The sequence below is a fragment of the Passer domesticus genome, chromosome Z (assembly GCF_036417665.1).
Source record: "Passer domesticus isolate bPasDom1 chromosome Z, bPasDom1.hap1, whole genome shotgun sequence".
NCBI classification, from domain to species: Eukaryota; Metazoa; Chordata; class Aves; order Passeriformes; family Passeridae; genus Passer; species Passer domesticus.
This window is the reverse complement of record NC_087512.1, coordinates 11112700-11138013: the sequence shown is the minus strand read 5'-3', so window position 1 is coordinate 11138013 and position 25314 is coordinate 11112700. Positions and strand designations below refer to the sequence as shown.

General features: G+C 41.5%; 1 protein-coding gene across 2 annotated transcripts in view; it reads left to right on the top strand.

The window, feature by feature from the left end:
* Positions 1-1463: 1463 nt before the first annotated feature.
* The window catches only part of ADAMTS12 (ADAM metallopeptidase with thrombospondin type 1 motif 12), a 146171-nt gene continuing 122320 nt past the window's right edge, over positions 1464-25314 (top strand). The window contains exons 1-2 of one of the 2 annotated variants that reach the window (XR_010352737.1): positions 1464-1692; positions 6252-6613. Coding sequence is in view for 1 of the 2 variants with exons in the window: in XM_064403882.1 (XP_064259952.1) it covers positions 1563-1692; positions 6252-6613 (492 nt within the window). In the remaining variant the exon portion in view is untranslated. The remainder of the gene's footprint in view (positions 1693-6251; positions 6614-25314) is intronic. The other variant, XM_064403882.1, reaches the window with a different exon arrangement.

Sequence of the window (25314 nt, the reverse complement as noted above, 5' to 3'; positions counted from 1 at the left end):
CTCATGCCCATTGTGTGACTAGACTAAGAATCATAATGGCACGAAAACTTGTCACTGTTACAGGTGAGATAGTATTATTTGTGTGCAGAATATATGGACAGACATATTGAAATAAAAATTTGCAATTAACAAATCTTCTCTTAGCAAGTACTGTTTGGTATTAAATAAACCATGTCAGATATCAAATATTCCTTTTGCATGCTCTGTGCCCTTCCACTAACTAGAAGAGAGCACATGATGATTCCTAAATCAATTATCACTCATATAAATACGTCCATTTCCAGAGTTCTGGGGGTAGTCACATTTTTCACTGATTTAGAAAAACTTGGAGTTTTAACTCTTTTTTTTGCATTATTTCGTGCTCTGGAGTTCACAGTTCTTACAGCTAAGGCAGTTGAACTGTGGCAGCCATTCAACTTGGGAAAACTGAGCAGAGAAACAAGCATAATTAAGCACAGATTGCTATGAAAGTACACAATAAATCCGTGGTGGAGTCAGCTTTAAGCAGGAGGCTATCAAAGCAGATGAGGAACCCAGCCCAGGTCAAAAGCGTGGGACAGCACCGAAGTGTGCACCCACCCATTGATCCTTGGGCCGGCAGTAACCATAGCAGATGCTAGATGAGACTTGGAGAGAGCACATGGCATGCACTTAAAAATGTAGATGGCAAGGCTATTTAGGAACTTTTTGTTCATAGGGACGACATTCAGAAATAACCCCAATGTGCCAGCACACTGCTAAACACCGAACAGTCTCAGCGCCCTGATGAGTCTTAACCTGCATCAGGGGAGGTTTAAGCTAGACATTAGGAAGAATTTTTCCACAAGGAAGGATGACTCTGGCATGAACTGCCCAGGGAAGTGGTCAAGTCGGCATCCCTGGAGGTGTTTAAGAAAGCACTGGATGTGGTCTAGTTGACATTTTGATATTCAGACCACAGGCTGGACTCAATGATCACAGGTCTTTTCCAACCTGACTGACTCCGTGATTCTCTCAGGCAGCCTGGAAACTGGGCTCCTCTGGCTGCTGGGCCCCGGGGGGCCACGGGCTACGGGATGCTTCAGCCGGGGAAGCCCCCGCATCCCCTCCCGCCGCATCAGAAAGTGCTGCACAACGGGTCAGACTCCCGCACTTTCTCCCGCGGCGGGGAACCTCTGCCAGGGCCTGTGCGGGGCTGCCCCGGCCCCTCGGCGGAGACCACCGAGGGACAGGGCTGCCCTGCGCTCGGCCCTCCCCGAGGGCTGCCGGGGCGAACGCCCCACTTGGGCCGCGGTGGAGGGCGGAGAGGGGCGGCAGTCCCCGCCGGCGGCCTCGCCTCTCCTCCCTCCCCGCCGGCCCGGCCCGGTTCGTCCCGCCGCGTTAACCCCGCCGGCTCCGAGGCGGGGGCTCCCGGGAGCTGCTCCCTCCCCACAGCCCTCCTTCCCCCGCCGGCAGAAACCAGACACCGGGACGGCCCCGCGCAGCCCTTGCGCGGAGCGGCGCCTGTGTCCGGCGGCGCCGGGAGCGGCCCGGCCATGCCGCGGCCCCGCTAGGCGCCCCGCTCGCAGCTCCCCGCCCGCACCATGCCATGTGTCCCGCGGAGCCGGGCGGCACGCGTGCTCTCCCTCTGGCTCCTCGTCCTCCACGCCCAAGCGCCCTGCCTGGGCAGGGCCCCGCCGGCCGGCAGCTCCCCGTTCCCCGACGGCGGGCAAGGTCAGTGGTGGCGGGCGGGACGGGGCGCGGCGGGGAGCGGGTCCCGCCGAGGGTGCGCTGCCAGCCGGAGCAGCGCGGCTCCGGGGCGCTGCTCGCGGGGCAGGGGCGGCCAGCCGGGCCGTGCCGGGCCCCGGAGCTGCCCTCAGCGGGGCACAGCGCTCTGGCCGCGCCTTCCTGCGGCAGGCATCGAGTTCGGCTGTGTGGCGGTGGAGGTGTTGCTAAACCCTGCCTGTTGCAGGTTTTCCCCGTCTAGAGGCAGCTCTCTAAATGCCGGGGTCGTTGTTGTGCTGCTGCACCGACGAAGTTTACTGTCCTGATTGTTTATTTATTTTTAAGCAAACGATCGCTTCTGTACCAAAGCAGCAGGCGCTGCAGAAGGATTGGGTTTATCAGGGTTCAACACCCGCTGTGAGTTTCTCACATTTAGTGGGGATGGTAAATTACAAGTCAGACTTCATCCGCGGGAGGGGTGAATTTGAGGCTGGCCTCACAGTTGGGTTATTTTCTCCCACTTTTGGAGTGAGGACTGCAACTCCGGAATTTGATTTTTTATTTTAGTTTTTGCCTGTTTAAGAAAAATCATGGCTCCCAAGGGAGAAAAATTATGAGTAGTTGGAAGACTCTGCCTGGTGCTAGAAGACCCAAAAGTATATGAGGAAATTTTGCTTCCTGATGCAATCAACAGCTGTGGTGCTTTCAGGAGAGCTTGAACACAAAAGAGAAAGTCTTCTGTACCCATCAGAGAGTGTGAAAAGGAGAGGTGTTTAAATAAGGTGCCTGAAAAGTGTTTTGTTAAGGTGCCTGAAAAAGCTGATTCCTGTTGGATTCATTGAAAGTGGATACTAGTTATAATTACATCCCCATGATTCTGCATGGGACAGAACAGGGATGGTTGTGTTAGCGTGTAGGGGCTGTTTAATTGCTGGGTATGTGGAAATGAATGTGGAAGTAATTTAACTTTCTAGGCATGGAAAACAGCCTTTTCCAAGAATTTGAAAATAGCATTGAGTAAAGGGGCAGTTAGAAATGTGGCTAATTCTTTACAGGAAGGTTTCTTGCAGTGTGAGGTGTGGACTGAAATTTGTATGTGGTAGAGCTGAAATGTTCTGATGGGACAGTTGGGGATGCCCTTGCTGAGTGCTGAAGGCCTGCTCTCTGCCATGGGGCTTTGGAGCTTGCTGTGTTTCCTGGGTATGATGCTTCCTCACAAGATGAGCCACACTATTTCCTATCCCAGGAATGGTTTGAAAAGAAGCCAGAGGGTCTGAGGGGCACATGTACACAAACTAAAGAGATGGAGATGAAACAATGGCAAATGATGATGTGTCACATTTTAAAGGAATTTTGTCAGGGAACATGTTATTTATTTAAAGTGAATTGTGGTTTTCCTGTCATGTGTGGCAGATCATGTACATTTTTCTCTTTATCCTAGTTTATTCACTTTGTGTGCAGCTATTCTTAATAAGGCAGTTTTCTCTGCCATGTGTGGCAAATTTGAATCCACAGAGGAGCAGAACACACAGGAGTGGTTTTGAATATTATCAGATGTTTTTAATGATGTGGAATTAGAAAGGTCTGTAGGGAAGATTTCTCTGACAGCTCTGAGAATACTTGGGCTCCTCGAAATGTCGTGACTTGAATGTGTGGTGCTCATTGCCGTGTTTCAAACTCATTCACAGCACCAACGCAAGTCAGCATGCCCAGGCTGTAGTTCTGGAAAGACCATTCTCTGGAGCTACACAGCCACCTTTCCCGGTCTGTAAATCCTGAGCAGTGTCCACACAATAGGCGGGACTCCCCTGGAGTGGAGAGTATGCTGGGTGTCCAAGGGGGATGCTGTGACATGCCAGTGCCTTGGCTTGTCAGTGGCATTTGTTCTCTCCATTTATGTTCGCTGCTGCAAAGTTTTATGGAAACCTGTGGTGTTTTAACAAGAATTCATGTTACTATGTGAAATTAGAGGCGTTCGGTATTGAAGGATGCAGCCCTTAATTTTGAGCAGTCTGGGTTGCGTGAATTTTGTTCTTCTTTCCTAGAAGGGCAGAAAGGGATCACCAAAATTGTACCTCCTGTCTGTTTTACACTTGTCCTGGGTTGACTATATGATGCTGTTATCCCCAGTCGTCTGTTCTGTTTCTTCTCCAGGCAGAAAATATGCTATCTTAGGCTTAGTGTGGAGCTCAGTACATTTTTCTGTTATTGTTAGGACTGCCTTTTACCCAGCAGTCTAGGCAAAACTGTACTGATAGTAATTACTTGCAGAAATATTGTTACTCTCATCCTGTTAGACTTTTGTGTTGTAATCTTATTCCCTCTGGTCTTTTGAAGGCTTTTTAATAATTCATTTATGCACTTCTATTACAGTACATTATGATTGCAGCATAATTCCCCTCTCAGTGATTAAACAAGTATTTAATGTGCGGATGGAAAAAGTTCAGTTTCTCTGCTTTGATAATCTAGTGCTTCCACATTATTTTGCATCTTACTGATGCTGATAGCTTACTTTTCTTTAACCTCTTTACTTTTCTTTAACCTCTATACTGTAAGTGATGCTATAGTGATGAAGTAAAAAACTTTCTTGCATAGTTTTAAATCCAAACCACAAGTCTTTGGTCTTCATGGAGTTCAGCAGTTAAGCCACAATAAATTAGGTTTAAGACATCAGGCGGAGGCAAATTGAACAGTGACAGCAAATGAGTAAGTTTTCCTCCAGGCATTTAATTTGATTATTTAATGGGTTGTGCTGATAACCATAGAAATGGGGGCCTGGTCTTCTAGCATTCTGTGTTAGTCTGACTTTGCTAGCCCTGTGGAAGTCTCATATCTGGGAAGTCCCATATCCCAGTATGGGACGTGGGACTTCTGAGAAGTCTCACAGTTTAACATCTGCAGCTAAGCTGTATTTTTAGGTATTTCTTGTCTCTTCTACCTGCCTTTTTTTTTTTTCTGCTTCACTGTAGAGTGTGAGGAGGCTTGGGTTAACTTCATCTCTGAATTATCAGGCATCCAGCAGCTTTTGTGTTGTCCACAGGCTGTGCAAACTGCAGGCCTGAAGATGTGCACTGAGTTTCCAGTGTCTCAGTCCCCTTATGTGGACTAGGGCAGATGTTTCTCAGAACCTGTGGTAAGCATTATTGTCCACGTTGTCAGGACCTGGCTCTGTGAAGGTCCAAAATCCCACTGCTGTGGCTTGTCCTGCGGAAGCTCTAAGTCCACTGCAGGCTTGTGTACAAAGAAATCCGTTGTGTAAGAGAATAAACTTGCTTCTGAAGTAAAGGTGGTGCTGAAACTAGGCCAGATTTCTGGTGTAGTTCTATATGTGCTGGGAGGCCAGGGGTTTTGTGTGTTTTGTTTTGCTTTCCTTTCAATTGGAAGTGTTTCAGTGCATGTGTCTCAGGGGTCCACGGCCTGAGGAAACTCAAGCAGCCACGTCTTAAACTGCAGCTAATGAGGACAGCTGAGATGTGCTCCTTCCAGAAGGGGATGAATCCAGACAGCTGCCTGCTTAGGCAGGATTTTTCCTCTGTGACTTTGAAGGTATAGGCAATGGAGGGAGAAGTGCTTCTAAAAGGGTTGTCTAACTAGACCTAGCCTGGAAGCAGCTGGAACAGGCTAATTGCTTTGTTAAGCAGCTTAGTTAATGAATGGGATGTAGTCACTTCATGTGTGAGTGGCTGGGACTTTGGGAATAAAGAGCAAGTCTGGGTAAAGAGGAACTGGATTAATGCATGTCATCATAACTTCTTTTTAATTAAATGTATTCAGACTGTCATTTCTTGGGTAGAATTCAAGTATCCCAGCAGATCTGACCCTTAGGGTATGAGTTATTATGGATTGTGTTTTACATGGATTTGTGTTATTTGCATGGGGCTTCTGTGTTTCACAGTAATTTAAAAAAATAAAATTGGGTATAGTTGGTGTTTCTTCTATGTATGCTTCCTCTGTTGTAGCAGGGGACAACAATGTCAATGATGCTCTCTTCCCTTGCTAGATTCTGACAAGTGATAAGATTTCCAGTCTTACCCTGCTTGGAATGCCTTACACAACAGAGCACTTCATTCTCTTCAAACCCTTCTTTGAAATTCTGAAGCTGCAGCTGCAGCAGCTGCTAAGGCTGGTGCTACTGAGATAATCAATTTGTGCTCTCTTCACCTTTGTGTGTTTGCAAGGCTCTGTGTCCAATTTCAGGTGGTCAGTTTTTTGAATGTGTGAAGATCACGCCTAGATCACACAGTATCACGTGCTGGAGACCTAGGTCATGGAGGGTTCCCAACCCTTGTGGGATTGGGAAACGGACGGTCTGTGTGACAGTCAGTCTTTTATATGAATAGTGACAAAATGTTTGAAAATAAGAATGTTTAGCTTCTAAACTGAGTGTTACAATGGGAGAATAGAAAGCCCAGATTAGGAATGTACTCCATGGTAGTCTGTGCACCCTGTCAGTAGGATGTTGTGGTGAATTGCTCTCACTTCTGATTTTTTCCTTTAAATTATGTGAGATCTGAACAGGCTAGCACTCACTCTAGTTTTGTTTCTTTTTTTTTTCCCCTTTCTCTCAGAGCAATTTGTGAACACAGTGCCAGAATACCATGTGGTTCATCCAGCAAGAGTAGATGCAAGTGGGCATTTTCTTTCTTTTAATCTACACCATCACATCTCAAGTCTGAGGAAGAAGAGACATCTCGGAAAAAGTGAAAATGTGGTATATTACAAAATTAATCACAAGGATAAAGATGTGTTTTTTAACTTGACTATGCACATGGGATTGCTTTCCCATAACTACGTAGTAGAAAGGAGACGTGGTAACCACACCAGAGCAAAGATTTCAACTCACTCAGGAGTGCCTTGCCACTTCCTTGGCACAGCGTGGCAGCCCGGCTCCGGCAGTGGGACAGCAGCGATCAGCACTTGCAGTGGCCTGGTAAGTGGTCTCATCTTTACTGGGGTTCTGGGCTATTTCTGGTGTCATTAGAGCTGAGCTGGTACAAATATGTCTGCTAAGAAACTGGATGAGCCAGTCTGATGCCTTACTAACTCGGAAGGAATTTTTAATTCTATGGATGGTGTTTGGGTTTTTTGAAGAATCAGAAAGTCAAAAGATGATGCTGAGGCCCCTTGGCATTTACTTTTAGCTGGATGATTTTCTTTTTTTTGGTGATCTGGACTGAAGGTTTCTGTCAGTCATACAGCTTGAAGCCATCCAAATATCGAGTCATTGCTTTGATTCCTTTAGTAGTTGGATTGCCTTACCAATGCATCTGGATATGAGATTCTGTTCTGTTTTCCTCTACAAGGAATGTAGCTCAAGTATGCTGAATTTCCTCTGTGAATCACACCCATGGATGATAGGCTGGGAAAATGCAATTGTTCCCTTATGAACTGCACTGCAGCTTCAGATATAAATGATAGGTTAGATGGAACCTTAGCAAAGCTCTGAATTCAAGTGTTAACCACTGCTAGACATCTCATGTCAAAGAGAACTTCTAAGGTTGGAGCTTGAAGTCAAATATTTCTCAGTATCCTGTGGTTCACACTGAGATAAGGAGAGGGAAACCTTTTCTTTTCCATACTTTGTTTTTTTTTAATCACAGCCACAGGTTCAGTTTCTCTTTGTGCTAGAGCATGAGGCTGAGTATGCCTTCCTGGAGGGGAAGAAGGAGCAAGCTGCCTGAGTGTGAAGGGGACGTAGCGAGGTGTGTAAAGTGGCACGTGTGGTGTGTGAGAGGCAGAACCCAAAGGGTTTGTGGAATGTGCAGGCAGAGGTGATGGTGAAAGGCATGCAGCATGCATGTGCTCTCCTGCCTTGACTCTCCATGCCTGGAGTGCCAAATGACAATGTTTGAGAGCCCCTGAAGCAGGGGACTGATGCCTTGTGTCCTGCACATCTCAAATCTGCAGCAGGCTGGGGACTGACGCTCAATTTCTGAGCCTGAACAGCAGGGCAAATGAAGTGTGGAGTGCAGCCTTTCCCTGCTAGCCTGTCAGTATCAAAGTGTGTTCCTTGCTGTTGAGGTGTGTGAAGCTTTCAGAAACTATGGAAAGTCTTCTGGCAGTGTGTGAGAAGCAACATGAAGACGGTGCTGGTATATATGAAATAGGAAACTCTGCAGTTTTCAGAAGTGCTGATAACACATTTGGCATGCTTCCTGGAGAAACAAACCATTGCTTGAAGCCAGAAATTTCAGTCCCACAGGTATGAAGATTCAGGGATTTTATTTTCTAAGTTACATTTCCAGTGGGGACTAACTTATCAAAATTTCTCCAAAACATGTTTTGGTCATACAGGGTCAGTAAATAGAAGGAGATATGATGATACAAGTAGTTCCTTTTGTTGTTTTGTGCTTTACCAGAATATCTTTGTTATTTTTCAGTAGGATGAGAGGTTGAAAATGAGGTGCTAGATCTTCATTATATCTTTGGAAGTGTTTAGTCTGCAACAAGAGCTAAAAAAAATGCAAATGACATTTTAAATTCAGCTTAGTAATATCCTTTAAAGTTATCCTTTCATTTGTGTTACAAACTTTTACTTTTATTTTCACTTGAAGGTTTTGAAAAAACACTTGTATCAGAAAAATCACTGTTGAGGTTTTGTGTTCCCATCCTGCCCCAAAATGAAACTTCGTAAATATATAATCACAAATTAATGCAGGTTGAATTAATGAATTGTGCCTCTGAATAAAAACATGATAGTTTTAATCTGATGATTTTTGAAGTGCAGAAGTTGCTGCTCTGAAGAGGTTGCAGTAAGAATTGGGTCTGTATCTTGATTCCTCTGTGTGCCACAAGCTGGAGAAAGGTGGTTTAGCTTGCTTTTCCCTGAAAGTTTTCCAAAAGATCTAGTGTCATATGAAAGCATCTATTGATGAATAATTTTACTAGCAATGAGAAATAAAATCTGATTTTCATAATAAAAATGTAACATTTCTGAAACTTTTTTTTTGTTTGTGTTGTCTCCACATTTCTGAACTCTAGTGTTGATTTATTTTCATCCTGATGATCCTCAATTTTTTGCTCTTCAGCATCGGGTCTATTTCTGTCTTTTTTTTTCTTTCTGGGATGAGTTGTGCTTTTCTGTTGAAAATATTTTTTTCCATTTACTCTTGTTAAGGAGGGGAGGAGAAGGAAGGAAAACTGAGAATAACTAAACACCATGAAATTAGAGAAACTTGCTTCAAATACTAAAGTAACCTATGATATGAGGAGAAATGAATAGCTTGTTTGCTGTTGTAAAACTGTGCTGATATGCTCAAGCCTTATCACCCAAGAGCTGGTGAAAACCAGTATCTTAGCTTTCAAATACTGGGAGCAGGAATGTTAGTGATGCTCCTTTCCTGATACTGTTTGGTCTTGACACTTCAGGTTCATCATCAAATTAAAACCTACTGTGCTTTTGTTGCTGAGGCATTTTTTAATAAGCTCAGTGAAGCGCCAATTTTCCCTAGTAATGAATGACAGGAAACTCTGTGATCCCTAAACTTCAAATTTTTGGCTTTCTTAGTCACTGGAGCTGGTAAAAAAAAAAAAAAGAAAAATACTAATTTGATTAAATAAATATGTTTTTTTGTTTTTTTTTATTTTGCCCAAGTGAATTGCTTAACAATGTGTCCACCCCCATTTTGCAAATGGTGGCCTGAATTGGAGCAAAATAAAATCCTAAAGATGCCTGTGGGAGGGTAGTTCTAGTCCTCTCTGTGGAAAAACTTCTTATTTTGAGTCTGTTTGGTTTGTATTTGAGAGCTTGTTAATATCCAGAACAGTAGTGGTGTATAAGAACCAAAAAGAGATGTGTGCTGTAGATTTGTGTTTGTCATAAAAATCACTCACATAGTGCACTGAAAACAGAAAATCTAGAAATGTATTTTCATCTCCCTTTCATTTTCACTTTGAAATATATTCCTGCTTCCCTTGGCATTACACAGGCATTGCTGATGTATTTTTTTTATGTTCACAAAATGGCCTGCAAGAGAAATAACAGAATGATAGATGTGAGAGTTAAGGATGGGTGGCACAGTCATTGTGTTACATTATTATTTTTTAAAAAACAGTAACTGTGTCTTTGTTTTCAGAAGTATATATTCAGAAAAAACAAAAGATTTATAAAGGAATTTGGTCAGATTCGGGCAAGGGGATACAGAGGATAATTATCAGGGGTCTGGAGGAAATACGATGTAATTTCCAAATCTATTTTTTTCTTACTCCTTGTGAAATCTTAGTTTCCCTTTCATGCTAAATAGGTCATGACCTTCTTGGCAGGTTGAAGAACATGATGCTGTAATCTCCGCGTCTTCCTCGATGGGTCAGTTGCTTAGTAGAGTCTTTTGCACTTCTGAGCCTTTCTGAATAATGCGTGTGTTAACATGGGCAGAGTGGGACAGACCTTGCTGTTTATTTTGGGTCACGCATGGATGAGGGAATCCCGGAGGGGAAGTCACTACTAGAGCACAAGAAACATCAAACTCTGGCACTTGGCAGGGGAGCAGACATGAAATCACTTAGATACAGGAAGAATTCCAAGATGAAGTAAAGAGAGAAATTTATTTATTTTTGTATATTTGAGTGAGAATGATGTTTGGATTGGCTGTCATGGCAGACTATTTAGGGCACTCTTCTAATAATGCTTTGAGTTTTCCCAGTGCCTTTCCACAGAAGGCTGCAATGAACTTTCCCAATCCTAATTTCTTAATTGTCAGTTGTGTGCTAGTCCTGAGAATCCCTTGTGTTGGAGCAGTGGTGTCAGCTTGTCCTCTCAGTAGGGCTGGGAGCCCCAGTGAAGTTGAATGAATAGGTTTATATGCACGAGTCCTACAGAGCTGGGAAGTGAGTTTTCCTCTGATAGTCTATCCTCTTCATTAGGAACAAGGCCCTCTTTTATCCCTCAGTAACACAGACATTGTTTATAGTGTTTTTAGATGACAGAGCATCATTAAGGCTTTGTTTCCTTGACACTTGTTTACAGAGCAGAGCTGTCAATCAACAGTTGCTTCGGGGGATGCATTTATCTTCAAAGGCAGTGCAAGCATTAGCATGGAAAAGGGAGGAGAGTGGAAGGACATTAGTATGGAAATCTGTGCACGTGTATCTGGCAAGGTCCTGGCCATACAGGGTCTGTGGGCAGATCCTGCTTTAGCTGTCTCCAGCTAGTCGGAGGGTTGCCTCTGTCCTGGTGGACATCACTGTTTTTAAGAAGTGCTGGGTGCCTTTGAAAAGATTTTTGAAAAGTTTCCCCCACCTCCGTTCTTCCCTCTGTGCTGAGCCACAGTCAGGGCAGACCTTTGTGGACCTTTAATTGGTGGCTGTATGACTGTTCATGTAGCAGATGGCAGGAGATGCTCCAAGTGGGACCTCTCTGGACACATCTTTGTCCTGACACCTGTGACAAGCTTGTCACTGAAGTGGAATGGTGACCGAATTCTGCTTGAATGTAACAGTTCTCTGTTGCAGGATATCGCCTTTGCATGAAGCCCAGAATGAGCTCTGGTACTCATCCAGTTCCACCTGTCTTCTCAGTGCAGCTTTTATCTTTTGCAGACTTGCATCAGTTTGGGGGAATTCAGCATGATCTCTGTTCTCCTGCTACATGCCAATAAGCTTTTCCAGTTAATGTGAGATGATTTTTTTTTATGTTGACCCTTATGATCTGTCCCAAGTTGAACAGGTCTGTGCAGGTGTCATAAAAGTATTTTAGTGACAGTGGGCTCTGATAGTGGATCTAATACTTCTGTTTAGACTTTCCTCTCCTATAGATACAGAAAACTTCCTTCAACATGTTTGAATTGGTATTTTCCCTAGATGAGGATTGAGAATAAAATAATCTTTAAAACAGTTTTATAATGTTTGTTCTAAAGTAATGGAAGAATAAAATGTCTTGCTAAGCTTATAATACATATTTTTATCTGCTTCTGTACCTCCCAGCATTTGAGCTTGTTTGATTACTGACCATGTGTTTGTTAATCTGTTGTTAAAGGTAGTTGCCAGGGTTTAGCAAAGCTGAAGTACTACACAATTCACTCCTGTAGCCCAGAAAGATACCTGTGTCTTTTTTATTCACTTGTAGTGAATAAATTCATATGCAGAATTGTTCTTCTTCAAATGGAAGTGTCTTTTGATTATTATTTATATTTTGATTATAAAAAAAATATGTGGCAGGAGAAGACAGTTAAGGAAAGGGGGCATGTAATGTTTTGTCACTTGAACTTTTGACCACCTAAAACTGGATTCAGTGCTGATCCCTGACCTGTGGCTGGACACCTCCAGAACACATTTGGGCATGTGTGCTGTTTAGGTGGCTGTTTTAATTTTAAGATTTGAATTGGAATGTATTCCTGTAATGCTTCCTGAGATACATGAATTCCATTCTGTGAACGAGGCTTCTAGGAGACAAAACCAGAAGTTCTTCGGGGCTCTCCTGCTCTTCTCTCATCTCTCCTTTCTTCCTCTGAGACAGTCTCTTGCTTCCTTGTCTTTCTCCTGAGGGATGGTACTGGGTGGTCTTGCTTGTGTTTGGAAGTATGTCCATATTTGCCTCTCTCCAGTCATGTCTCCTTACTTCGGTGTCAGTGACATTCCACCTCAGCCTCTTCTGGTTTGTCTGGCAAGGGATAATCTGGTGGAACCAAAATGCAGAAATATGGTGTTTGGAGAGAGGCAGGAATGAAGTCAAGCTGCCAGCGTTTTCCTCGGGGATGGGAATTGCTCCATGGCTAGATACCATGGAGCTTCCACTATCTGATTATTGCAATTTGGCTTGTTCTGGCAATCCTAAAGAAGGAAAGAGCTGCCAGCTAGCCTGGTTGTATAGCTGCTGTACATCTCTTCTCACATGCAGCAGTATGGAAAATACTGCAAGTAGAAAAATATATACTGAAAGTAAATGCAGTTTTTGCTGTGCATCTGTTCTTTGTTGTGCTTGGTTTGCCTTTTTTCTCCATTATAGTAATAAATATCTGGGTATTCTCATTGACTGACTAGTGTTATGGTTGTGTTGCATTGTTCTGTTTTTCTTTTTGAAGATGATCCAAAGGCAGGCTGTGTGGTGGTCTGTGGTGGTCTACCCCTGTTCCCTAATAGATTCATCATTCAAACTTTCATTAGTATTTGCTGCAGTACTTTAACATCCATCCCTTTCTTTGTGTTTAAACTTCAACTATCCATCTGCCAGCTCCCTTCCCCCAGTCTTTTGTCTGCAAAAATACTCTTAATTGACAGGTCAAATGAATCTCATCAGTGATCTCAATATATGAGAATCTGGCTGTGTCTGTGGCTCCTGCTTTTGGCCTTGTCACCTTTAACCAATATGAAGTTGTTAGACCAGAAGCTGGATCTGACTGGAGCTTTTGTAACACTGTGCCACATTTCAGTGTAAGAGTCATTGATGGGGTAGGTTAAAAAAAGGATTAGTCTTTGTGAGCTGGTTTGGATGGAGTACTCAGATTTAGAATGCTCCTTTAAGATAATGATTTTTGAGAATATGAAAGAATGACTCTTATAAGGTAGTCTTAAGGAATCTTAAATCTTTTATTTAAATATATATCTATATATTTCCTAATTATTTAGGAATAATGTTCATGTGCAGAGTTGTCAATCATCTTTCCAGTTTCCTTGAGTCTTTTTAACCAATCTACCATGTCATGATTTCCTTACTTTAGTGTCTTTTTATAAAACTTTTGTGTTTACTGATGGAGACCTGTGAGAGTCTGATTTCAGGTTCAGGATGCAGAAGTAAAAAATACACATAACATCTATTTTGCTTTGATTCTTAATAATGTAAGGTTTGTAAAATGGTCTGTTCTTTATTTCTTTTAGTATCTTCTATTATCTTTGGAAGTTTTTGGCTCATTCTGTGCAAGAGAAGTAGAGGCATCAAAGCCATTAAGTTCTTAAGAATTTTGCAGGTAAAGGTGGGAACTTTTGATCAGTGAAATGATGGATGTGCACACTCAGCTTGGCCAGTGGCTCAGCACGGCTCTAGGTTGCTACTGAGTGAGGTGCAGTGCTGCCCATGTCCCTGCTGATGGTGAGGAGCACTGAGAGTTCAGGAGAGATTGGAGGAAATTGCTTTGACTGGGAAGGTGGAGCGCATGTGTGAAGCAAACCTGTGGGAGACAAAGGCTTTGATAGTTCTGCTGTTCCTAGAACTTTTTTTTCTTTACTCCATTTTCACAATAGCCTCTTCAATTCTCTTTGTCAGAGAGGAACAGCTGCAGTCTGCACAGTGTGAGCATCAAAACTTGTTTTTATTTGCACAAATATCACAAACATCACACACACACATGCAAATCTGTATTGATACATGTAGCTCTGTCACTGCAGAACAGCTGCACTGCAGATAAAGCTCTAGGTTTCAGATCTGTTTGGTGTGCTGGGAAGGCTTCTGTACTGTGGTATGTATTGCTTGTTACCAACCTGTAGCCAAAAAATTTGTTGTGTTCAGTTTTTTTTCCTCAAGAATCTGGTGCTTAATAATGTACTTGCCCAACTAATTTGTCAACTGCAACAGAATTTAAGTATTTAGTGATTTAGTCTGGGATGTTTCATTGCTTTATATACACACTGGCTCCACGTGTGCTCTGGAGAAGGACAAGCATTAAAAATGAGTAAGTAGTCATGAAAAAGCTTGTGGTCTTGGTTAAACAGTGGCTGTGTTTATACTCATTCATGGTGTGGTCCAGTTCTCACACAAAACAGCAGAACCCTAATAAACTTTTTGATGCATGGAAAGCCCAAGAGTAGATCTAAATTAATTCTGGTTAGAACTCACAGTAAAGCCTAATGCAGACTCAGCTTTGGAAAAAAAGGAAAAAAAGATTCCTTTTTTCGAATTTCACTCCACCCTCTCACCCCCTCTTGAAATGTATATATTAGAAACAAAGTTTTAAATGAACAGTCCAAATGTGAATATCTGCTAATTTTTATGCAGTGTTAATTCTGTTTCCTTATCTAGAACAGTCATTGACCAAATCTGGTCAAAACCATAAAAATGGAGACACTGGATAGAGTGAGTGTCTGTTTTATCCAGCATCCTCTGTCCAGCAATGACTAAGTAAAGCATCCTCTGTCCAGCAATGACTAAGTAAATATCCGGATATGAGTAAGAACATGGCAGTTGGCCATCTCCCTTTTGGTCATCCATGCTTCTGTTTTCAACTCAGATCAAATTTTTGGAGGAAAACTTATTGATATGTTAATATTTCACATCTTATCTGGATACCCCTTTACTCAGTGTTAGAAATATGAATCTTTACATATGAATTATAACACTTAAAATTATTTAGATGTATCTTCATTTGTTTTTCACTAGCTTTTTGTATCAGTTTCATTTGATGCTTCCTGGAGTTGTTTTCATGGAGGACACAGTCAAACACTGAGCTTAGTGTTTGAGATTATTTACTCAGTGACATAGTGTATTCCTAATTATTTTTTTGTTTCTTGGTAATTCCAGACACTTGACAGGTTTGTTGGACAGCTGTTAAGATTAGTTTATTATATAGCTCTAGTTTTTTTCATCATGAAGACAGCAGCTCAGGTTCTTTCTGCACAGTAGTAGGTAGATCAGAGTCCATATGCTGCATTTCCCCCTTCACTGTTACAGTGCTGTATCAGTTTTCATTCATCTATTAATTACATTTTCTTTTCTTTCTTGTCCAGCTGCTCATTCTCAGGAGTTTTCTGACATTCATTGGTGTCCTTTGTCCTTACTTTAATAGCTTCTTAGAGTTTTCTAATATCCTGTATAACAGATTGTAAACTAATTTTTAATCCAGATGTTAAGACAAGGAAATTGGTTGAAGGAGGAAAGCCATAGCCAAGAAGTTTCATTATTAAAAAAAAAAACCCACAGAAACCATAAAGTTGCTTTTCCAAATGAATTAATATAAAATGGCTGAATTGCTAACTGTGAGATCTAATCTATCATTTCAATTGACTGTGTAGAAGATGGGTAAATTTGTAGACAATGGGATATCTTGAATGCCAGGGGAGTAAATGGGTAAAATGAGCAAGTGGTGGAGAAGAACTCCAGCAAAGTGATGAGAAAGTAGCCTTTAACCCAAGACATCCCAAACTGGAGGGTTTCCAGAACATCTGGAGGTCAGTGTTTGTGTCCTTTTATCTTTGCTCTGTTCTTGCAGCCTTACCATAAAAATCTGCTCATGTCTGCTGATGAAGGCTCCTGAGTTGGAAGGATCTTTGTTTTAATCCTGTCTGGCCATTGCTGTGTTCTTATGGCACAGGGTTTACAGCAGGTGTTCACCAACCCAGAGTATTTTTGCCATATCTGTATTTTAATACAGGTGCCTTCTCTTGAAAGTTGTGTGTGAAGTGGAAAGCAAGAATTGGTTGTTGTTGCTGCCATGAGGCATAAGAAATTCTTTTAAATACAGGTTCTTTCTGGCTTTATTTTCTATATGGAGTCTGGATGTCCTTTTTTTGGATCCTCCTCAGTAGATCTTAATGTTTGTTAAATTGTTTTTGCCATGTCTGTAGACAACACCAATGTTTGAACTGCATTGCCTGCATATTTTACAACAGCTGATGTCTTTTTCTAAATAACTTATAATCAAAAAGGGAAACTGTATTTCTTGTTACATCATATCAGTTTAGAGTGGCTGAGTACTTGCTGAGATTTTTTTATGTATCTTTATATAATGTTGTTAAGTCACAGCTGGTGGCAGATGCTTATCAAAAAACAACAGGTGTGTTTTAATCCTTTTTTCATCAAAATGCACAGCACAAGCTACTGCTGCTTCTTGGAAGCAGGACCACAGTCCCAGCTGTCAGAAAAAAAGGGATAAATTAGAAAAGTACAGGTTTTCTCCTTAGAGAACTGCATGTTTCTTATTTTATTGCTAGCTAAGCTACAGAGACAGCATGCCACTTGTTTATTGAATTAAGTGTTCTCTTTCAAATCAGGAAATGGATTTCACTTGGCTTTGGAAAAGAGATCAAAAGTCTGAGAGTAGTAGCAGTTCAGGAGAGAATTGCCATGGAGTTTTATGAAGCTAAATGACCATTACTGCACCTGTGAAAGCAATCCGGCTCTAAGGAGGGAATGAAACAGGAGAGTGTGAATTAGCTATGACTAACCACAAAGCCCCTGCCTGCAGCAGCAATCACTGCCTTCCAGGAAATTGATAGCTGTCTATTCAAAGAATATAGAATTTAATGTTAATATTTTTAAGATAAAATAGAAATACCATTAAATTCATTAAATGGCATGCCAGATCATCAGCTACAGTTATTTACCCAGGTGAGGTTTTAGGCTATTAAATTTATTTTGCACCAGTATTCTGAATTACTTTAGAAAGGAGTATTATTCTCCAGCGCAGTTGTGTTATCTTTTTGGCCATTTTCTCATAATTAGGACACGTCATCTTCTGGCAAGGCTGCAGAGCAGTTTTTGGCATAGTCTCTTCATGTTATGGCTGTGAATGTTGCTTTATATGGTAGTATCTCTAGTTAAGTTGATTATCATAACACTTCTCAAGAAATGTGTTCTGTAAAGGACTGAATGGCAGTTAGATATTTTAAAATATAAACAAGCCGAGTTTGTTTATGTCAAGCTTCTTTATGGAGACTGGAGCTATCTGAACTGAGTTGCATTTTTTCATCTTTTACAAATGTTCTGTGTTTCCCCATTACTAAGAACTTCTGTTCTTTGAACTATAAAGTCCTAAGTTAAAAATGAATTGAAAGCCATTATTCATCCAGACAGTCCAGTGTGAAGACTCAAGATGCAGAGCATAGAAGTGAAGTGATGTACAAAGTCTGTAAATGGTGTGCTAATTAGAAGCTCAAATAAGAAGAGCACATTAGTCATAATAGCTCAAATTCTCACAGTGGATAGATTTCTGTGAAGTATAAGAATTTGTGAATTGTCCATCTGCCACTGGCATTCTTAGCCCTCACACAGGCTATTTTTGTCTACAAGTCTGGAGATCAGAGTTATCTAAATTAAAAATAAAACCTAAAATTGAAAGCAGAAAACCTCCACTAACTCAACCCCTCACCTCAAACCCTTAAGCTTTGACCAGGTTTCTTAGGACCCTTGTTTTTAATTTTTTAACCTGATTACAAGACAAGATCTCTTCAGGAGTTTAACCTGAACATGGCAGTAGATTCACCTGTTTATATGTATAGGATTTGCAGCAATGCCACAGAGAATGGAGCAGTATTATTCACTGTCATTTGTCAATCCACTGTAGAATTAAATCAGGTCACTAATTTATACTTGCATGGTACATCTACCATTGGCAAAGTGCCACTGTGTCATTGCTAACTGGAGTCCTGTGAGGCATTTGGGAACTGCCCATCATCCTCTCCACGTACCTGGCTGCATCCCAGTAACTGGGCTAATGACATTTGGCAAGGTGGGTATGTGTTTATTTGTGTGTAGCATTTATTGTTGTGTATTTGGGACGAGTCAAGGGTGCTGATAGCTCTGTGTTTTGGAGCACTGCATCACTTGGGGTGACACATTGCAGTTTTGTGGTATTATTGGGAGAAAAAGACTGTTCATATGGTCCCTTAAGTCTCTGTTCTAGGGCTGCTTTTATTTTAAATTTTTGATACTCATGGGGCAAGAATCAATAATGTGTGATGAACTTTGCTTAGGATGCAGATCTAGAAGGTATCATCAGTATGGAGAAGGAGCAGGATATTGTGAAATTAAACCAGGAAATAGTAGACATGAAGTTGAAGAAGGGAAAATTCACGTGTCATAGTGTGGAGTCTAGAGTCATAGACTTAGCAAATAATAGACATTTCTACCTTAAAAACTTATCTGTTATAAGTGTGAAGCTAAGACTTGAATATACTTGCTTTATACTTTGTGGATTTTTTTGGGGGCAATTTGTTAGTAGAAGGATGTTACCTTGGGAAAAAAAAGGAAAAAAGATCCTAGGATTTGAGCATAGATTAGAAAAATATGGGAAAATGTGACTAAAGGTTCACTTGGGATACTCCAGGCATTTCTCATCACTCTGTTTGAAAAAGGATAAGAACCTGTGGGAAGTACCACATCTTATTTTACTATTCCCCAGGTGTTTGATTTCAACAGTTTTGAGAAATAGGATGGGAGTAAGAGATGTTGGTCTGAGACCATCCTTTTCCTCTTATGCGAGATTTAGTTTTTGTAAGGTAGAACTGACAACTGAATTTGTAGATTTAGGGTTTCCCTTCTTGCCTTGTTTCTAGCTGTCCGAGTTCTGTTTTGAACACTGGGATCACAGTGATTTGTGAGGGTTCACAGTCTCTCCTTGAAACAAGCAGGTGATGTCCATGGGAAGACCTGGAAAACTAAGAAAATACAAAGTTCTAAATTGTAGCATAAGAGATAAAGTAACAGTGGGAGATGATTTAGGCATACCTGGCAGTATATGAAGGTGAGATTTCAGGAAGTCAAGACATCCTTGTTCAGCTGTTTGTTCACTTAAACTTTATCTTTCTTTTAAAGATATAAAGACTAAAATGAAGATAATATTCCAGGGTACAATGTATCTGTATTTGTATAGGTCTACATAATGTGATTGATGTAAATAATAAAACCAACACCTTTCCCAAATATAGCTCTCTGATTACCCAAAGATTTCTGAACCAAGTAAGATGCCTAATATGAGCTAAATTAACACACTTGTGGGTAATACAGGAAGGCAGGGGAGACAAGAAGTAAAGGAGAGATAGAACTTTAAGACAATGTTAAAAAAGAAAATGGGTGTTGTTCATGCACTTGATTGCAGAGTAAAGATCTTGGCAGCCATAAAGTTCTGTTGTCTGGGAACTGTTATGCACGGAAGCTGAGGCAGCGTAAAGTGAGTACATCCAGAGGAGAGTGAACATGGCAATATTCCTTCAGGGCTTGCTTTAAGGAGTGTTTTGCTGTGGTGTAACAGCTTTGCAGCCAGGGAATCTGGCATATGCTGTGGCAGAAAAAGTTGTTCTGGGCAAAAAGCATGTTTATAACAGGTTTTTTTCAGGATGTCCCATCTGCTTTCCTATCTGGAGTATTTCTGTTCCTTAGCATTTCCTAGGTATTTCTGTTTCTCTACTGATCACCACAGGTATACAGCAAGTGAAGTGGATCCTGAAAACAGGGTTTGCATGAGGACTGTACTCTTTACTCCATCCAATATCATCCTTTCATCCTCAGACTTTTGCCCAACCTCTTTCCTTTGGGGCAGCCAAGGAAAGGTTACTGGGTCGTTTATCTCAGAAGAGCAGAGGAGTGCATCTCCGTGCATTGATATGAGAAATGGTGGTTCCCACAACAGCAAGTGCTTTGGCATTTGATCCAGCGAAAGGAAAGAGACAAGTACAAGGTGCAAGCAGAGCTTAGGATGTTTTTTGTAACATCCTTCTTCATCCCATTCTGAGATCAACCTACAGATACAAATACATTTCATACCTGTCCACTGGAAAGAGTGAAACTTGGGGAGCCAAGGTTGTCCCACATCTTCTTGTTCAGTCTTCATTTAGTGGTCTGTAAGCAGACCAGTGAGGATTGCTGCATCATTCAGGTAGGATGCCCTAAAGAACATGAGTCCATCGTAATTTATTTTATCAATATGTAACAGGGAAAGAATATCTCTTAAATTTTTTCTTTTGCTTTGGTCTTACTGTAGTTACTGTGGTATTTTGTATGCATTAGAGTGCTTGCTTCTGAAGCAAGTTAACATTTCTGTCTTCACATAACTTTGTCTTAAGACCCCTTTTGTCCCTTCATGGCTGACACACTGATGCTGTGTTGCTTTGTCATTGTCTTTAGTGTAATGGCAGCTTCCAGGTGTCACTTCTCACTCTGCCCTGTGTGGTGTGGCTCAGTCTTCTTCTGTTTTTCCCCTGCTCTGGCTTTTGTTGCTCCCTCTGACCACTGCTTGCAGGTGTGGCCACTACTTGCATGACCTCTCTAGTCCAAAAACAAGGGTGGCATTGGATTTGGAGGTAGTCTGGGCACCCCTTTCCCCCTTCAGTGGCATCCTTTTATTCTCTTCAGCAAAGTGCTGTGGCACCTTTGGGCAGTACCAGAAATATTTGATTGCAGGAGAAGGCTGTGAGAGAGCAGTCCCATACACTGAGGGAGTGTGGGATGATGTGGTATAAGTCACTTTAAATACAGCCTCTGACTCTTGTGGTTAGATAGGCTCCAATTACTGCTTTCTGTCTTTTGTTGGTGTCTCCTGGGGTCGGATCCTTGCTTGTCAGCAGGGGTGGGGAAACCTGGGAGTGACTGGAGGTGCTGCCCAGAGCGCCCTGGAGCTGACTAACTCTTTGTCCAAAAGGCTTAATAGTACTACAGTTTCTAAGACGATCATGTATCTTTTTGGTGTTGGTTTCATTAAGGCTTCAGATTTATTGCTTTCTGTTGCTGAAGTGAGATAATGTATCTTACACTGGTTTGTTATATGATCGCAGTGCGCTGGAGTTGCAGAGGGAAGCCTGGGCATTCTGTACTTGCGTGCTGAATTCTGCAATCTAGAGCGAGATTAACTCTTTAGAGAATTATTTTCTGAGCAGTTTGCCAGGGCTGGAAAGGCTTTTGGGGGTCATCTTTCACTTTAAGAAGTTGGTGAGCAAGTATGTGAGGCAGCAGTCTATTTACTTTCTGGCTTGGATTCTTTTCGGTGTAGACTTGCACTGGTTTTAGTCAGACAGCAGACATGGTGCTTACTCTGTAGTCTCTGCTTTTTTTTAAATCTCAAAGGTTAATTTGTGCTCCAGCAACTGTATTAAAAACAGAGAGGTGAACTTGATGTGAACAACAAGAAATTCTAATCATTTGAAGTCCTGTTGTCTGTATAGGTGTTGGATGACATCACAGAAAATACACCCTAGTCTTCCAAATCTGTCTAGTGTGGAGGCTGAGGCAGGGACCAGCTCTTCTGTTTTACCCTAATGCTGAAGAATGAAATGTGCTGCCTGTCTTCTGCAGCAGTGTAAACTGAATGGCTGACTTGTGACACAGTTCTGTGTGTTGTGTTATATATTACACAGCAAAGGTTACACAGAGGGGCATTTTCATTCTGTGCGGTTGGAAAAATGAAAGTAGTTCCAGGTTATAAAATGTGTTGGTTTTTACTCAACAGTTGTGCCAGATTTTTTTTTATCTGGGAAATGGCTAGAACTGCTCCCACTAGAGATGAGGTGTGAGGACAGGGCTGGGGTGGGAGGAGTGATAGTTAGAGGTGGGCAGCAGGGTGAGTTGGTGTGGTGGGTGCCCACGAGGGACCCATGGGTGCTGCTGGAGACTCTGCTGTTATTTTCTTGGCTGCCTCTGTGGGCAATCTCTGACAGGTTCCTTCCACGAACTGGCTAGCTGGCTCTTCTGTCCAGCCAACTGAGTGGCTGCTTGCCCAACCCAGTTGTGAAATACTAATTAAAGGCAGTATTGAAATGCAGAGGATTTGGTTTTGAACATGAATTTACTGTAAGAGGTCTAATAGTATGGCAGCAGCTTGGCAGTGTATCTCGTGGGTTTTTGTGCTATGAGAAGAGAGAGGATTTTTGTTATAAGCAAAACATTTTTTGAGCCTTAAAAATGATAAAATGATTTGCAAAAGTCGGTCACAACTAAGGGCCAAGTTCTGCTCTTGTTGCATAGCCAAGAAAAGGGTAAACACCAGTGTGATGTTGAATGTTTTTGTATACTCTGAGACTTTTAGATCTTTGAGTATGTTAATGCAGATTTCCTTGCATATAATGAAGCAAGAATGTAGTGCTTTTAAATAATGTTGCCATTTTTGTAGATTATTAGGCAACATGATGGTAACACAAGAGTGGGATGTATAATCTGTTTTACTGGAGAGTATAATGTCAGCACCTTCATTGCAGCTCAAGTTACTTGTGTGGTTTTGTCAAGAACTGTGTGTAGAAGTACTGTTGGTATCTAGAGGGCTTTATTAAATATAGTTCAATACCATTTGAAAGTGGAGGTGTTGCTTAGTAGATTTGAAGTGAACTACTTGTCTCTGTAGCTACTAATGGTAGAAGTAAGGGTACAGAAAAGTTTTCACATCTATGACAAAAATTCTGGAATCATGTCTGATAAACTTGGTAAGGAACTGGAAGAGACAGGCGTTCAAGTGAGAGGCAAAGAATGGAAAGGAGCAGACAGTTTGGGAATAGCATCTTAGTCTGTGGGCAGTAGTGAGGCGTGAAAGTATTGAAATATTGAAGGGGATTGAAGTATTGAAGGGGATGCCTGTGAGAGCTGGAAGTCTGCTTGTTGCAGTTCAGACTGTTTTGTATTGCTGTGTGTCATGAGGTGTAAACAGCTGTGGAAATTGGAAGTCTGACATGAGAATGCAAGACCAGCACAGTCCCTGTTTCTGTACTTCTGTTATCAGAACAGCTTGCCCACATCCACACTGGTTGGGGTTGTTTTTATTGTTTGTTTGTTTGCTTGGGGGTTTTGTGGGTTTTGGTGGGTTTTTTGTTTGTGTTTTCCTTGGTTTTTGTTTGTTTGTTTGGTTTGTTTTTTCCTTTTTTTTAATTAATCTGATATATTTAATTTTAAAGTAGAAAACAATCTCATTGCATACAGAAAACTACAGCAGGCTGCAGATAATACTTATTGAAATAACAAGTTCATAAGAAAGAGCGGAGGCAGTTGGGAAGAGTCCCTTGGGAATATAATCAAAGTTGGTTTTCAAGCAGTTGTAATTTTTTGTGCTGTTACTGCTCACATGGTAATGCTTTCATGCTCATTGGGAAAAATAGAAAGTTCATGTCCTTAGGACAAGACAGACTTGAGCCTGGTTTAAAACTCATAGGGTATTTTGCTGCCACACGTCTTCCTTCTTCTTTGTACTCTGTCCTAAAAACACCTTGTGTGTGTCACTGTGGTAACACACATCAGAGAGTCGTAATTGAAGGGCTGATAATGGGGACAGGTTTAGATAGTTCAGTCATTGATTTTCAGGAGCTGTGCGTGCCTTTCAAAGAAAGTTAAGTGCTGCATTGGATTTGCCAAAATAGAAAGATTGGAGAAAAGCAAAGCAGTGGCAGCAACTGTGCCACAGGGGAAAGTGTGTTTCTGAGAAAACGTGAGTCTGCTCCTGTGAGCAAATCAACACTGACAGATTAAAGAATAACAGGGTATTCTGTTATTCTATATATTCTGTTATTATACTTATAACAATAAGTATATTTTGAGTAAATTAAGCTCTAACTGTACAGACAAGAAGACCATGGTGAAAAATACAAAATACTGTTTGGTAGGTAGATAAAAATGTGCAGTTTTGAAGTGAACACCTCTTCTTGTAATTTGGTGTGGCATCTCTGAAGAAAGAAAGCAATTCTTGTGTGGTAGCTGCTTTCTAGCAAAGCTTTTATGTGCTGGGAAAAACCTGAATGTTGGTGAAAATAGAGTAAATGTATTGCTTAGGCAAAGCAGAGGTGGCTTTGCCATCAGAAGAGATGTAAAGCAGCACTTGCTACAGGAGACGGAAGTGCCAGGAGAGATTCCCAGATCCGTTGTGCATCTCCCAGGGTTCTGTTAACCCTTTTGGCTACAGGTGTACATTAAGGACAGTTTTCAGCCTTCCTAAGATGAAACCAAGACTCTCGGAGTTTCTGCTTTGCAGACAAGAGCTTTGTTTCCAGAAGCACAATTTCTCTTTTGTGTGAATTTTTGTAGAAATTGGACTGTTTCCTGGAGCTCAGATTACAAATGGCAGTGGTGGTTGTGTGTCTTATCACCTGTCTTCCTGAGAAAGATGTGCTTCCTGCAGTGTTTGCACTGTCTACAGATGGGACCAGGAACATTTTCATGTTGTCTTTTAGACCTTTGTACAAATGTGCAGTGCCAGAAGGGACAAAATTGATAGCCCCAGAGAGCTTTGGTGGAAACGTATCTGCTTGGCAATGGCTCCTCATTTACAATTGTAACTTCAGCTCTCTCAGTTATCAGGTTTTGAGTCAGAGGAATGAGCATAGCATAGATTTTTTTAAAAAAAACCAACAACATTCTTCATAAAAATGTGCCAAGACAAATGCCCTAGAAAGCCTAAATGTGTCATAAACATATGTTTTCTGGTCAAACTTGCAATCTAATTAGGAAATGTGATTAGAAAATGTAAAAAATGTAATCTCATTAGATAGAATCTGTTGGCTTTGGCATACTTCCTGCTGTTAATTCTTTACCAGTCTGGTTAGTATCAGCTGTCCTTCCTTCTTTCCCTTCCTGCCCACCCTGAATCATGTCAAGCTGACATGACTGTGATGTTCTGTGATGTTCTGTGTGCCTCCAGTACACACTCTACAAGCACTGACTCTACTGAGTGCTTGGAAAATTTTCTCTTGTGCCAGAATTAGTTGAACACCTTAAGTTCCCAGGTGTTCCTTTTACAGCTCTTGGATACAAGTTATCAAAGTTTTCTGGCCCTAGAAATGTGAAGATTTAGGGACCAAGCTTTGTTCTTTAACACTTTCTGCAGTTATTTTTAAAGTAGGAAGTGTGCCTACATTGCAGGACTATCTTCCCATCTATAAAACAAGAACACTTGGGTTAACAATTCTGGTTTGTTTTGTTTTGTTTTCTTCTGTGTGTCAACAGTTCAGTAATTTCAGTTTAAAAACAGAGGTTTATTTGTCATTTGTTATTCCCAACAGGTGTTTTATATTTGTGTTTCA